This window comes from Paroedura picta, chromosome 11, assembly GCF_049243985.1.
Source record: "Paroedura picta isolate Pp20150507F chromosome 11, Ppicta_v3.0, whole genome shotgun sequence".
In the NCBI taxonomy this organism is placed as follows: domain Eukaryota; kingdom Metazoa; phylum Chordata; class Lepidosauria; order Squamata; family Gekkonidae; genus Paroedura; species Paroedura picta.
Window position 1 is genome coordinate 24,095,819 of NC_135379.1, and position 16,798 is coordinate 24,112,616.

At 40.5% G+C, this 16,798-nt stretch overlaps 1 protein-coding gene across 7 annotated transcripts in view; it reads right to left on the bottom strand.

The window, feature by feature from the left end:
* THSD7A (thrombospondin type 1 domain containing 7A) overlaps positions 1–16,798 on the bottom strand; it is a 272,715-nt gene that overhangs the window by 38,786 nt on the left and 217,131 nt on the right. For all 7 annotated transcript variants that reach the window (XM_077302601.1, XM_077302599.1, XM_077302603.1 and 4 more), the window contains 2 exons: positions 15,928–16,122; positions 12,717–12,980 (listed from right to left, as the gene is read on the bottom strand). In XM_077302601.1, coding sequence (XP_077158716.1) covers positions 12,717–12,980; positions 15,928–16,122 — 459 coding nt within the window. The remainder of the gene's footprint in view (positions 1–12,716; positions 12,981–15,927; positions 16,123–16,798) is intronic.

Genomic DNA, 16,798 nt, shown 5'->3' on the forward strand with positions numbered 1-16,798 from the left:
GATATGCCACATCAGCGATCTGCAGATTAACAGACATCTGTCCTCCATTGTACAGAGTAAAGGACTGGAGGAAATGTGGATGTGTTGTTTGCCCAACAGGACTTAAAGTGACAGTGATGCTACTAGGTTAAACAGTTTTGTTTTGTTTTAGGTATTCATTTTATAGTCCATCTTCCTTGCTGAAACTCAAGGCAGATTACAGGATAATAAAATAGTGCAATCAAACTCTGTAAGGTACACAGAGTTAAGAGAGAAAATTATCTAAGGCAAGGTGTATATAAACCAGGGGTAGTCAACCTGTGGTCCTCCTGATGTTCAAAGGACTACAATTCCCATAAGCCCCTGCCAGCTCATGGGAATTGTAGTCCATGAACATCTGGAGGACCACAGGTTAACTACCCCTGCTATAAACAGTCCAGAAAGGGGGTTACGAGGTGTAAGAAAATGCAGTAAAAGCAAGAGATGCTTATAATTATCATTGCAGTGAATGAAGGTGTCATTCTGCACTGACCCATTCTGCCACAGTTCTTAGAACAATTCTTTTTTTATATACCAAGAACCTATATATACGCTTGGTTATATATAATATTGAACAGTTATACTTTATAAACTATGTTGCTCACACACTTAAGGCCAGATATGTTGACACTTGCCAGTAATGCCCATACAGTAACTATGTCTTATGTGACTCAGTGACAAGGAAGAGACAGAAAACTAGTGAAATCTCAGATAACAACTATGGAAATAGCAGTTGGCATATAGACACTGATGGACAATTACATGCTGCTATGCAGGGCAAAGCCTACCGTATCATGGGCCATGCAACAAAGATGGGGAGGGACAGGCCAGCAGTACATCTTAGAGCTCAGCCAGCCTTCCCTGAATCTGACAATGATGCAGCCTTTCTGGGCCATGCTGAGCACTCAAAAGAGTCATTAACTAATGTTAACTAAGAACCTGTCAACAGGATATTTTAGAAACGGAATACCTCGCTGCAGGAAATGGCTCTGCAGGTCACCCACTCCAGTTTTATATGAAATGAATGATTCTAATAGGGCAAAATGAGCACATGCATCTATTCCAAAATGCAAAGAAGAGATCTCCTCCTTTAAAAAAGCCCATCTGCCCAAGACAGAACCATCAGAACCATAGTTCTCTGTATTTTTAATTATGAGAAGACATATAAAATTAGAGTAGGTTTATTTCTACCCATATTTTCGTATGCTTATATTCTGTTTATTTACATTCCCCCCCCCAAAAAAAAATTTCACTGTCAATCATTCCCAATATTAGCAAAATGGCTTGTCTGTATGTAGACAGCTACTAGGGAAGGGGGATGTGGAAGAAACCACCTGAAGGTAAAAATAGTTCCTACTATTGTGGCAAGGTATCAGTGATGGAAAATTCCCCACAATATCCTCTACAGCAGTGGTCCCCAACCTTTTTATCACCGGGGACCAGTCAATGCTTGACAATTTTACTGAGGCCTGGGAGGGTAGTCTTTTGCCAAGGGACGTCGCCGCTGCCACCTGAGCCCCTGCTCCACTTGCTTTCCCACTGGTGCCCCTAACTTCCCGCCACCCGCTGGGGGTGCTGCCAGCAGCAGCTGCGCAGTGCCATGCCGAGGGGGAGTCATGGCGACCGCTGGACAGCATCAAAGGTGAGCCGGCAGCAGAGTGGCAGGGCATCCCCCGAGGCAGCAGCCGGAGAGGAGGATGAGGCGGAGCTGCGACCTGGTACTGACTGATCAGCAGACCGGTCCCGGTCTCCGGTCCGGGGGTTGGGGACCGCTGCTCTACAGATCCAACAAATAGCTGGAAACAGAACATAGACTTGTGGTCTGCATTTGTGTGTTTTCTTTCTTTCCCCTTGAGCCTGGAACCTAAGGGCAGGTTGAACATCTGAACTCAATTTTCCCTAGTATCCTTGTACTAGTGAGAAGGCCAAATTCACCAAAGACTAGTTTCCCTCAAAGGGACAGGCCCTTGGTCACCAAAATAATTATATTCAAGGCTGTGGGGGGACGACTCTGAGTCAAATTACTTTTCTCAAGGACTCTTCAGTGGTTCTGAGAGGCAAAGCAGTCACCTTGAAATCCCTCAAACTTATGGGTTATTCCTATTAATACAGAAGTCATTCCAAGTATTTCCAGCTATTGCAGATATCCCCTTTTTCTGGTATATCTGAGGCACAATCTTAAATGGAAGAAAGATGGACAGGCAGAGTGAGTAACATGGTTTCATGTTTTAAAGATTCCAAATAATTTTGCCTAAAGAAACACTGCACGTTCATTTGTCCTGTAAATGGATGGATGGATGGATGGATGGATGGATGGATGGATGGATGGATGGAGGGAGGGAGGGAGGGAGGGAGGGAGGGAGGGAGGGACGGACGGACGGACAGATACATATAATAATAAAGTAAGGTAGAGGCACATGTGCCAGAGGGAGAAAAAAACTTGGAAAAGGAACATATTAAGGTACACACTGTTTATTTAGATATGATGTCGTTTTAAGTGTTCTAAATAGGTGAAAATGAAGTTGTACAGAAATTATTAATGCATGATCTAGTTTACTTTTCTTCGTTGCCAGGAGGATTTAATGGTATTCAGGGATATTAATCACTTGCTTTTTCTTCCTATGAGATTTACAGAGATGAAAAATTTCAGGAAGCATCTCAGCCCACAAAGATAAGCTACCCTTAGTTTCTCTTGGGACCCACAGTAGGAGCTTTGCTGCTAATTCCCCTCTTGCCTGGTTTAACCTTGTAGCATCTAGATGGCAGAAATCTAAAGTTACAAAATGGGCTGTACCATCTAAGACTGCAGTAGAAAAAAAGTCTTCGTTTTAGTGCTCCTCCATATTAAATTGTCCATTAGTGAGAAATATTATAGACTAATCCTTCACATGCTGTTCTAGCTTTCCACTTCAAGGGAATTATTAACATTAACATTAACATTTTGAAAAAATATCTATATTGTTGTTTGGAAACTGGCTTGAAGGTTGGAAGGGCACTGCATTGCAGGATTTCTTCTTTTAAAACTGCAGTCTCATGTACTAACCAGAAGTCCTTACAAGTGGTGGCAAAGGATAGCTTCAGGAATTACCAGATGCTCTACGGTAAAAACATAGAGCTTCTAGTATTTCCTAGAAAAACCCTTTGTTACTTCTATAAGAATTTCATTTCAGTACAAGTTTGTATTTAAAAAAAGATTCTACTGCCACTGCTCCAAGTGGGCAGGGGATCCCCCAAAAGGACCTAAATCTTTCACATGTAGTCTGAAATGGTAGTTTATTCTACCAGTTCAGCGTCCTACTACTTTACTATCACCTCTTTCTGACTACATGTGTAGCCCAGGCCTGAATAGCATAAATATCTTATCTGTTTTTATGATTGGCATGGACTTTAGGCCACTTCCTCATGAGATTAACAATTGCTTTATTTTTAATCTTATACTAATATCTGCTATTTCTCACAGGGTCTCACAGTTCTATATACATAGAAATCTCCAGTGGTAAGCATTCAAAGAATTTCTGGCTGCTCATTTGACCTTTCAGTTGTACATGTTTGGGTAGCACATGTGGTAAAGGATATTTTAAACATTACTGCTGCAGAAATGTTTTGGTTGTGCTTGTGTTAATGTGGTGGTGTATGAACAGGGCCCAAGCAAACAGATATCTCGTAGACTGTACTATGCTGGTCTACCTTCTTTTCTCCTTTGCTGGGCAACCAACACAAGTATTGTAACCACATAGGATAGTTGCTATGTTTCTAGTGGCATATGGAAGATAATCATAAGGGAGACAGTTTGCAGTGACAGTCACTGTACTGAATGAAGAATCGATTAATGCAAAATGAAATCCAAGAAGCAGTTATGCACCTAATAGAAACAATCTGAATTTAGCTAGATTGACGCCTACTACTACTATGTATGCCAAGATCCTGCTTTTTCCTTGCTCTTTCCCCTTTTGCATACAGCTACATTGGTTTTGTTTACTTCCCCAGTACAACAAGGTAGTGTTTCTGCATAATTTTCTCCCCTTGGTTTTGCTTGTTTGTTGGGAAAGTCAAACTTTGTTGCATTAATCACCAAAATACTGTTTTGCAGGAAACCTGTCTCGCTAGAGAGGAGGAAGACAAGCAAAACCTGTCCACAGCTCCAAAGCAACAAACTGCTCAGGCATGTTTCTGCACTACAAGAAATATCACCGTTATTACTTTCTTGAACAGAAGAGTCCTTACAGAAGCAAGCCTAGATGGAAAAATGACTGCCAGTGGTGACAAGAGAAAAACACACACATCCAAGAATTACAGTCACTTTTTTAAAAGAATTATAACCTGGTCCAAATAAAAGTATTAGGAGATGTTACTGTCCCAACATACCACTAGGGCTTGTGGTATATTAGTCACATTTAAAAAAAATATCATTTTAATTAATTCCTGGTTTACCATGACACTTAGTACCATATCAGCCTCATCCACAGATGTCCATAGCTCTGTACTCTTTCCCTATAATTTTTTAAATTCTGAAGTCTACAGGATATTTTTTATACAAGCATTTCTCCATTATTCATTAGCAGGTAGAGATACCAGACGGTCCCTTGCCAATGTAACATTTTCCACGTATCTTCTTTAAAAAAAGATGTTAGTCTCCCTATGAACCATGACAACAGTAGCCTCTAACAAAGAGCACTGCATTCCTCTAAAATCAAATAATCATAAAGAAGCTGTGCTGTTCAGTGTTTGCAATGCCATTTGTTAAGACTCATGAAACTGGAGGTCTGTGACAATGGTTTAATCTTCATTGCAATGGACAGTCCCCCTAAACTACCACCTTTGACCTCAATCCTCCCAACCCTTGGCTAAGACATTCATCATCTCTCACACATTTACATCACATGTCCCTCTGCATTCCCATTTAATAATACACAGCCAAACAGAAATTGAGCCTTGCTCCTTACATAGAGGAAAGATGAGGCAAAGGCAGAAACTCAATGTCAAGAAAAAATTAGTAATGTTAATACAGAGATGTGATTGCCCCAAATGAAGGATAACTAGACATATGTACTGAAGAATTAAATGCACTAAGATGTTGTGGGCCCAAAGGGAGGGGCAGGGTGTAGTGTAAATTAAAGCAGTAAATTAAAACAAACCAACTAGTGTAAAACAATAAAAGCATAACTCAACAGCAGAGAACACAACCATCCCATGAGATAAAGTGACACCATAATACAAAACATCTCCTCAAAGCCAAAGCAGAGCCAGAATCAAATTAAATAGACAATCCATAATGGTATCCGGTCAAAAACAGATGTTAAAATACACAACGGGGAGGGAGAGAGTGAATCCTTCTCAGATTCATTGCATAATCTGGAAATGTTTACAAAAATTGGAAACATCTGGATATAGTTTCTGCACAAGAACCGGAACAATGAACAAATTTACTTTTGTAGAAACATCAGCTAAGAATCATGAACCCAGATATTACATGGCCGGCTAACATCTTGCGGGAGGGGGGAGTACAGTTTTCATATAACTGATCTTTCAGAGTTCAGTGAAGGACACAATGTCTCGAATTTCCCTTGACTTTCGAAGGTATTTACAGTCTACCGGACAGTATTTGTATTCACGGCTATGTCACAAGAGCCCATAGAATGATGAATTGGAATACAGCATGTCTTTTATCTTGTTTTCAGGATTAGCCTCCAAGGCTTCAGCGGCACATAGCAATTGATCTTCTGCATCAGCAGTTTGGTCTTCTTCTTTACTGAAGAAAGGCTTCCCTAGCTTTTCATGCTAATGGACACCTCACAGGTCATGGCTCACTGTGAGATTAAAAATGGTGGCACTAGTTAAAGTCGCAGCACAGTCTTCCTTGCACAGCCAGAGCACAATGAGCAAATACCACATTCTTGTGACTAAACTACTGCTGAAGGCTCTTCTGAACATTTTCAATTATTGAGAAGAGCATTGTGATTCATTAACACCCATGAAATACCAATGTTTTAAAGGCAGGTATTCACAAGCAAGTATTTAGTATAGCAGGATATGCTTTTCCAGTTTGCCAAGAGGAAATATGGTTCTGTATTACTTGTCAAAGAATTTGGGTATGATCATAACAAGTCTGCCTTCAGGAGGATCCATAACCTGGGGCAGTAGCTGGCAGTATCCATCAGGTCCAATGATGGTTTCTTCAATACAGGTTAAACCACTGACTCCCTTTAACCTTCCTGGGAATGTCTGTGTAATGTTTAAGCCAGGGGGAAGAGAGTTTGGAATTTAAATTCTTCAGTTGTGATTTTGATCAGCTGCTGGGTGGCATCACTGAGTCATGGTTAAGGGCCTTGGTCGTTTGAGTGCCATACCCAGACCAGAGACCAGTACTCTCACAGCTGCAGCTTCTCCTGCTCTCCTGTTCCCACTTGAATCTTAATCATCCTGGGGTGCTACTTGGCTCCTCAGTTCTTTGAGCTGCTGGCCCCTCCTCAACTTCAATATTTCCCTGTGGTCAGAAGTCCAGATGAAATCGGACACTGGACAGCCAGGTGATGGCGACTCCTGGATCTCCACTGGCATGCTCCCCCAACACGTTCTGAGCCATCCACAGGAGTTGCCTACTCGATCTCATGGACTGCCTAGCCAGGTTCATGGTGATGTTGCTTTTCCTGCATCCCATCACAGCATCCTCATGCAATGAGCTCATCGAGATAAGATGAGGTAAGATTCCTTTTCCAAAACGGCCCCCTCAGCCAGTCATATAGCATCAGGGGGCTTTGCCACGTAACCAACCCCTGGTCAGTCAGTGGCAACAACCCCTCCCATCTTTGAGGGATGGGAGTAAAGGCTTTGTATTCTCCACAGATACAGTATCTTCTCTTCAAGCACCAAAGCCTGGTTAACGACTGAGGCCACTCTAGGTTCTAGTGGGGACAGCAGATATCTGCAAGCAAGGCCGGGGGGCCTGGCGTGACCTCCCTTTCTGTCTGTTCCCTCAATCCTATCTAAAACAGCTGCTTTGGAGGGGGACTCACTAAATTCAATCCATCTGTATTTCGATTCCAAGAGCAGTCTTTATAGTATTGCCTGAACTTTAAAATTTAGCACGGTTGTCAAATTTAACGAGTTAAAATTAAGCCTAATTTATAAAACCTAGGACAGCGACTCTCTATTAGTATTACTAATACTACTGAGCATAGTTTTATATTAGCATGTATGGGTGCATGAATGCATGTATCTATTGCCGGTTTTCTAAATACTTAAAGCGGCTAACAATACATGCATATCAGTGAAAACACACTAGCTATAGGAAAAGCAAAACAGAGCTTAATAAATCTTTCTCCTCCACTTTGGTATCCTTTCACGTAGCTGCAGGGTGAAGTATGTAAAAAAGACTTTTAAAATGATAAAAGTGTACCAGTAAACAATAAAGCGATGTCTGCAACCACATGGACTCTTTTATAGCATCTGAGAGTTTACTATCAGACACACAAGCAATTAAATAAGAAATGCTGCACTTCACATGGATACTCCCAACAGCTGTTGTAGAAACATTCACTGATGCACAGATATTCCTCTCTAATCCCTTGCCTAAGCCTTGCAACCACAATGAGCTTTGTGGAGTCAGCACAAATCAATGTATCTCATTTAATTAATGCTAAAGGGGAAAATAATCTCACACTAATAAGGCAGCAGACAACCCATCCTGGACTGGTTGACTGTGCCTGAGGTCTTAAAAATAAACCGACATGAATTAAGAAGTGCATTACGACCTACATAAAAATGTTTAACTTGCTCGGCTGTAGCATAATGCTGACCAAGAGAACAGTTGCAAGAGAAGGTGGTTATAATCCTCAGTGGCACTTTTATACAGTGCTAGTCTGAATTACAATCGCAACCGCCCCCCCCCCAAAAAAAAAGCAATGACAATGAGCCTTTTTGAGTTCTCATCCTGCGCCAGAGGTATCTGTTTCAGATACAAATTCAAAAATTTAACAGGCAGTAACGCACTGAGAACACAGCAAGGGTAGAAGGGAACTGCTGCTAAATACAGTTAAGGCTTTCTTATACGGCATTTGATTATCCAGAGCTTGCAGTTAATTGACACCCCCATACACACACAGCTATCATGCCCCAGTGCCTTTAAGAACCCACACATTCCTCTCCTATCTCTCCAGCTGAAGCCAGCACTGCCAACTGAGGCCATGTAGTCCAGCTTTTGCCATTTGTTCTTTTCTCTTTGCTTTTACTCTGTATCATTGATTGCCATAGATGTATCGCTGTAGCTGGTTTAGGGTAGTGTAGTTTGCACCAAGACTTCCAGCAGTAATGCTTTGATGTGTGGGAATGTGTTATCTCTCCTTGACCTTGGGGCAGGAGGCACCAGTTGTGTCTCTCTGGCCTGGTTAGAGGGTGGGTGGCAACTGAAGAGTTTCGTGCCCAAACGGGCAGGTGGAGGAAGCCAGGGGGTTGGAGGCTAAGACAGAGCAATGGTTGTTTGGTCTTCACAAGGATTTAGAGATGTTAGCATCTTTGGCTCTTTTTAATGCCTTACCAATTGCTGACCTCCAATATCCCACAGAATCAAAGGCTGCATACTTGTGAGCTCTAGGTGTCTAAATCGTTACCATATTTTCTTTTCCTATGCAAACTATGCAAACAATGATATTGTTACCCGCCACGAGCCGCAAGGGAGTGGCGGGCTATAAATCTAATAATAATAATAATAATAATAATAATAATAATAATAATAATAATAATAAAACTGAGACTCTCTAATTATTCCTTTCCTTGTAACATCCCCTGCCTGTTCCTATGACTATCATCTATTTAATCTTCTATCTGGAAATGACAGGTGTACTAGTTTGGCTGTTGCCAAATTTATTAAAATGACACTCAACATTTGTGCAATTGCTGTTGACTCAGACTGAGAGTAATCATCATAAAGTAGGTCTGTCCTCTCCTTGATAGAAAGTGATACTGGTTTGTTGTTCTTCCTTTTAAGGGTAATAAACCAATTTTAAATGGTATTCTGAAATTATACTTACCTACCCTTGAGTTTATATGACTGTCAACTTCTACAGCCATGCAATTTTAATTGGTTATTGTTTTGCCTACACATTTTAAATAATTTACTTTCTCCTTTGTGTCTAAAAGCCAGTGTGCTAAATGGACTCCTGTGAATAAAGAAAACTAGCAACTCACATTTCCCATCAGAGTCAGATAACTAAGCTAGGACTGCAGTAAGTATATATTGTTGTTTAATGACCTGGGGGATTTCATGTCCATTACAATTTTTCTCATTTTGTTAAGCTTTCTAATCCTGAGGTTTAATAGAAGAAGAAGAAGAAGAAGAAGAAGAAGAAGAAGAAGAAGAAGAAGAAGAGTTGGTTCTTATATGCCACTTTTCTCTACCCGAAGGAATCTCAAAGTGGCTTGCAGTCACCTTTCCTTTCCTCTCCCCACAACAGACACCCTGTGACGTGGGTGAGGCTGAGAGAGCCCTGATATCACTGTTCGGTCAGAATAGCTTTATCAGTGCTGAGGTGAACCCAAGGTCACCCAGCTAGCTGCATGTGGGAGAGTGCAGAATCGAACCTGGCATGCCAGATTAGAAGTCTGCACTCCTAACCACTACACCAACTAGGCTGCCAGGGTGGTCTTTTTTGCATTTGCTTGTACTTAATGGAGGGATATTTGTCTTGATGGGGGAAACCAGTCCTCAGTATTGGCCCTTGCCAGTTTTGTAGGTGAAAGAGATAAGGAGGGATGGAAGGAGGAGAGACTGATGAAATTCTTGCCTACAAAAGGGGTTGGTTAACAGACAGGATGCTACCAGGGGGAAGTGTGCCCTGTTGGATCATGGATCATGCCAGCTTGTTCTAGGAAAGGACCAAGGACCTTGTAAATTATATTAAAAAATTAATTCAATTCATATGTATTAGGGTATATTTTATTGCTTCTTCTTCTTCTTCTAATTATTATTATTATTATTATTATTATTATTACTATTACTACTACTACTACTACTACTATTATTATTATTATTATTATTATTATTATTATTAGATGTGCCTGTTAACCCTCAATCCAACACACCTGAGTACTTATTTTTATACCTTTTTGATCTTTTATACTTTGAATATAATATAATTCTTAATAAAACCTTTGAAAAACATGCTGAGATGATTTGTACACCTTATGCTGAGCAGGTACCCAATAGTTAAGCAGGGTGGCTGCCAGGAACCAGTTAAGCAAATCCACAGTCATTCTGCTGAAGCTGTCGGTTGCCATATTGGAGGCTCCTGGAATATGGATAGATTGCAATGAAATTTTCCAAACCTTGCCCAATGCTAAATTCTGGAAACTTCCATGATTAAGGCCTGAGAGGCTGCCCCTCAATGGCTGTTTAAATAAGCTTGTTGCCATGGTGCTGACCATAACAATGAGGACTCTTTTACTTTCCAGCAAAGTAGCAAAAGAGAACAAAGTATACCCAATAGCATGAAGTTCCAGCAAGTATTGTTTCCAAAATCTGATATAGGAATCATGGGTAGAAAGAGTGTCACATTGGGCTCCTCACCCCAAGAGAAACACATCCATAAAACTACAAATATATGAATCTGAGTCCCCAGGGGCAACTACCTACAGAAGTTCTAATCATTCCCCTGCTATAATACGGAGCACAAGACATATCTAGGTATTGAGAACCACCTCCAAGGAAAATCAGATACCATATCAAACACACTCAAATGCTAATTTTGGAGGGGACTCATATGCAGTCTTGGAAAAGGGACCACAGCAGTGGTGGTCATGTAGCCCAAACACCTTTGGGTAGACTAAGTGGATTAAAACCTATTCTTTCAGAATCTGTTACCCAAGACAAATGGGTCATGTTTCTGACCTCTGAGAGAAAGGCCATACCCAGCTTCACATCTAGATATACTCCCAAATACAATGTAGAACGAGAAGGAATCAATTCGGATTTTTCTAGATTTATTATCAATCTCAAGTTTATTTTATTTATTTTGAAACATGTCTCAGAACTGTGGCCAGGGATACCAATTGAAAGGAGCATAGTGGCTGAGCCCAAGGTCAGTAGCCTGGCCAATAGATCTGGCCATTAGATCAGAGAGCGTATAAGGCAGCGATTTTCAACCTGGGGGTCGGGACCCCTCTGGGGGTCAAATGACCCTTTCACATGGGTCGCAGCAGGGTGAGCACCTTGGCCGAGGGGTGCCACCACTGTCGCTGCTCCTCCTGCAGACGCCTGCTCAGAACTGAACTGAGGAACCCTGGAAAAAAAAACAATCTATATACAACCATGAACAATAGATCTTAACGCCATTGGTCAGTTTCAGTTTAATTTCTGTAAAAGAACACTTGCATAATTTTATGATTGGGGGTCACCACAACATGAGGAACTGTATTAAAGGGTCACAGCATTAGGAAGGTAAAGAACCACTGCTATAAGCCTCTCCCAAGTTCTAGGACTATGAATTTTGCACATGTAACAGCTGAATGTGTAATGGTAAGAAATATCAGCAATAATAAAATTTCAAAATTTTCATGAGATGCAAATGTAATAGGCAACCCAGAAGTATTGTAGAATGTTGCAAGTTCCTCAACTCCATCTCAGGTCCCTTTACTTCTCCAGTTTCCACCTATTTAACCATTTTGCTATTTTTCTTTTCCACACCTTTTTTCAACTTCCTTGCTCTTCTCACCACTGCCATTTTGCATATCCCTTCCCCAGTGACCAGTACTTCCCTACCAGTTGAGGACATCTGCAGAAGACAGCAAACTGTTTTCTCCACTGCCACCGGTTACCCCAGTCATTATAAGACAAGTGAATCTCATTCAGTTTGTAGAATACAGTGGGATTTTAAAAAAATCCATTCATAAACAGCTACATATAGATTCTTTTGGCCATAAGGGACAGGGTTTTTTTAATGCATTTATGTATGAGTTCACAGACCAGCATTCAGTCTTGGGCTGTATCAACATAGACATCACAACAAAATCACAAGATGTCATAGTCCCACTGTATTCTGCATCGGTCAGACCACACCTGGAGTACTGTGTGCAGTTCTGGAGGCCTCACTTCAAAAAGGACATGGACAAAATTAAGAGGGTTCAGAGGAGAGCAGTAAGAATGATCCTGTGGACCAAGCCCTATGAGGAAAGGCTGAGGGACTTGGAATGTTCAACCTGGAGGGGTTTGAGGGGGGATATGATTGCTGTTGTTAAATATTTGAAAGGCTGTCACTTAGAAGAAAGCAGCAAAAGGTTTCTGTTGGCAGCAGAGGACCCACAGTAATGGGTTCAAACTATGTGGAGAATGATATTGGCTAGATTTCAGGGGGGGGAAAATTTCACAATCAGAGTAGTTCACCAGTGGAATCAACTGTCTAAGGAGATGGTAAGCTCCCCCTCACTGACAGTCTCAAGCAGCATCTGGACTTATCCTGGATGCTTTAGGCTGATGCTGCACTGAGCAGGGGGTTGGATTAGGTGGCCTGTTTGGCCTCTTCCAACTCTATGATTCTATAGCTGTAAAACAGTCTATAAACATAACATTGCATTGGTTTTGAGTACTTTCATGAAACAATATCACGTTTTGCAAAAAACAGATCATCCCAAATTCTTCCAGTAGTGATACAAAAAGATTAACCAGATTAACGAGATTAAGCCAAACTAAATAAGACATTTTTAAATACCGTGACTGTTGCACCGAGAAGTTTCAACGAGTCTGCCATTTTGATCATAGCAAGCCATGGCTTGGTAACGGTAGCCTTGTCCACATTCCTTGATGTCTCCTTGTACTTTCATTCCCAGCAATACATCCACTTTGCCCTCTGGTAAAATGCAGTCTGACCAGTTCCCCACAGGCTGGGCATTATACTTGTCACATGGACAGAACTGGGTTTCAATCAGTGGATACAGCTGGGGATTTTTGCACTTTTCCCTCTTCTTACTTTTTCCTAGAAGAGAATAAAGCTTCAATGAATGCATCCTGTTTTCTGGCAGGTAATTCTAGCTGAATAGTACCTTGGAACATATCAAGAATTTACAAACGTAACTCCCCTTCTGTGTGTCCCACTTGTAACAGCATTTGGCCCCATACCATAAATGCTACCAACCTACCTAAAAGTGCCAAGCTTTTACAGGCCAGGTACTAAAATTGAATGGTGCAGCCCAAAGCTTCCCCTTAGTGGTGCTATTGTTGTAATGATGCAAGACTTAAAAGCTTTTCCACATGCTCAGCTCGCTCCTGATTTTCTTTGGAGTCAATCCACAAGCACCCGAAGCAGTCTGAGAACAGTTCTTGCACACAGTGGTCCTCCCTCAGTTATGGAATCAGTTTATTTTCTTCTGCACATCTTCAGTGACAAAGATTTTAAAGGGAAGGTGCTGTCAGCATTGGTGGCATCACAGCACCCCACCCCCTTTTAGTTGCTGTTCCTCTAGTTCAGCACACTATATCAAGAAGACAAGGTGTTCACTTGTATGGGTATTAGGATGCCCAATCCCAGGATAAGCCTTTTAAAATCAATGTTGGAAAACTGGATTTTTTAGGTGTCAAAACTGCAGTTAATTTCCAGTTTGAGATACAAATGGCTGTGGATTATTTCCAGGCCTCCACACAACATTGTTGCTCATCCCTTTCATTTCCGTGGTTTCCTCAGGCCTTCATCCAAATTCATCCAATGTCTCCTGCCAGTAGGCAGATGGAGCCGAAATTACACAATGCTTCAAAGGTGCCGCCCACTTTGGTGCCATGTTCCCTGCAATGTCCTCCCACTGCAGCCATTTTCTATCTTCTACCACTGGGATACTTTTAAAAAGAAAACTACCAATAGATCACTATAGTGACAAAGCAGTCTATTAGATCCTCTTTATCCTCATCCTTTATTTAAAAAAAATAAGTCTCTAGCTCTTTTTGTTCCTGAGATAATCTTTTCCTTTTTTTCCCTCTGCAACAGAAAAGGCCTTAAAAATGAAAGTTGGTAATTCAAAGAATCTGATAGTCATAACTTTACTTTTGTAAAGTCATAACTTTACTTTTGTGTAAAGTTATTTCGTATTCCTTTGAAGAAGTTCACCTTTGTTTCCTCAACTACTTAACTTCTTTATTTCCTTGTTATATATACAATTTTGCCTGTCTGCATGTCTCACATAAATCAATGAGAGTTACATTTTAGTAGTGTAACAAAGTCAACATAGTTTGTTGTTTGCAGTTTGTTAGTATTGGTTTCCATCATTTAATCAGCTTTAAGGTGACCTGGCAGAAAGCAGTCTTTAATATGCATCATTATTTGAAACCTTTACTGCCTTAGTCTAAATCTCAAATCAGTATCTACCTCACTGCTGTTTAAACAGCAGCATAAATTGATGCCACGCTGTTTTCCTGTTGTTTAGAAATGCACAGTTTTTAGGAGATGTTAAAAGATGTGTCTCAGAAAGACAATGGGTCATTAAAATGTTTACTAGCATAGAATGGAGATGGCCTATATAGTATAATTCACTATTTTGATTAAACTGAGAAAGTCTCCCATTGCTCATCAATAATTATTAAACCTCTAGAATTGAAAGATATAACTTCTTGAGTTACCCAGAGTTCCGTGTTAAGCAGGAAAAGAAATCCTATTTCATTAGCTTTGCTAATCAGATTACACAGAACTTTCTTAGGTGGAATTTATACCAGCTATCAGTTCATCATTAGGATTATGTATGAACACATGTCTAAATATAAGGTTGCCACTATATCTACGACTCCAAATTGGTCCATTTAGCAGTAAAAGAGGAAGGCAGTCCAAAGACAAGATTTTCAGTTGTTAATTATACTGCAGTTCTACACACAAGATACTAAAATATCACCTTTAAGGGGACTTCAGCAGTTTAATCATGCTTAAGATTGTGTCTTAGAATATTTAACTTTGTTTCTGAAGTCTTTTGACACAGTACTTTTTCCCTATGGGACTGCTGGACTGTATTTGTCACCTTCTGCACACATGTCAAAGTAAAAGGAATGTGACAAAGAATGTACTATAACCCATATATGTAGATAGATGCCTTTCTGTTATAGGAGCCTAACAGAGTCCAAGTCTTATTTTTAACTACCTTTCATGTGACATAACAGGTGGAGCAACAATTCTTTCTAGTGTCTGTGAGAACTAAAGCACTGTCAATAATAAATGATAATGAAAGACTTCAGTTCCTCCTAGGTCATTCACACATTGGCCTGGGGAATACATTGTTGGAAAAATACCACCCAGAAATCAGTTATCTATATTTTGGCCTTAGAAATTATTTTATATGGCATCTGCATTTCAATCCTTTTGAGAAGTCAACCTATCCTTATCCATTGTTCCTCTTAATATTTGTGAAACAGCCCTAGGGGTGGAGTGTGTCCTGGCTATCAGAGATGGAATAGGGCCAGTCAAGGTGTGGCAAGCAAAACTGGACGCACCCCTATTAACCCTCCCTCTCCAGCTCCCACCTTCCTTCCCTGGACGCTAGTCACTTTGCTCTCAGATGCCTGAGAGACATAGAGAACCCTGCCAAACTGCAAACGACCCCTGATTACCTGCTATGGCTCCTGCTGCGAGAGAGAGAGAGAGAGAGACAGAGACAGAGACACAGACAGACAAAGACAAACTGTAAATGAGCCCCAAACTGCAAACGACCCTTGCTTCCCTGCTAAGGAGCCCTGGTTACCTCCTATGACTCCTGCTGCGAGAAAGAGAGAGATCTGCGCCTGCTGGTGTCCCCTGGTCCTAGCACCCATTGCAATCCAGGTTGCAATGGGTTTTCTTGCTAGTACTATTATAAAAATCAGCATGATTAACAATACATAGTAGCTTGGGTTTGGGGAGACATAAACAAAAATCATTCAACTGTGTCTGTTGGTATGCTTTTAACTCTTACCAACTGGAGACCGTTTTCTTGTCCGAACTGCTCCACAGTCTCCATTGCAAGAGGAGAACTTTGACCAGCTTGTAAACTGACAGTCATCCTGGCAAGGGATTTGGCAGAGTTGTGTTAAAGGTGGTAATGAGCCTGCATACTTAAGGCACTCACTGACGTCAGCCTGTCCACCATCTTGTTTGCGACACGTTATTGCTGAAAACAGAAGATACTGGTTAGTAAGTCTTTTGTTAGAAAATATATGTGGAAACTAATCAAAGTCACCCATGTGAGCTAGTATATCAGCAATATGTTCATGAATAGTACTGTTGCCTTAATACTATGCATTTATTTTCATAATTCATAATTCAGATCAGGAATTGACACTAAGAATGAAGCAAAAAATACAATGTAAACCATTAAGTGAAGGAACAAATAATGTCATCTTCTATTATACCCCATTTTACTGAATAATTTATCCTCTCAGCGTTACTAACATACGGAAATAATGGATTTACTGGGATAGCAATAGGAGACAAAAAAAATCTATTTTCTAATTCTATATGCCCTATAATTACATTTCTGAACATTTTTAAAAAATCTGAAAAGGAAATAAACCTGATGAAAATTATATTTATTCTATGTGAAAATAGAAAGTAACTATTTTTTAAAAAATTGTACAAACTGAAAATGTTATTAAATCCCCACACACCAAGACAAAGGTTCTTCCCTACAGTCATAATGTCATAAAAGCAATTGATTGGAAGCCAAAGAACAATTTCTGATACTAGCCAACTTCATGATGCAAAGGCAGCCAAAGGGACCCATCTGTGGACAAGGAATACTTGAGAATATCTTTAGATATACATCGAAATATTTGTTTGCAAATTTA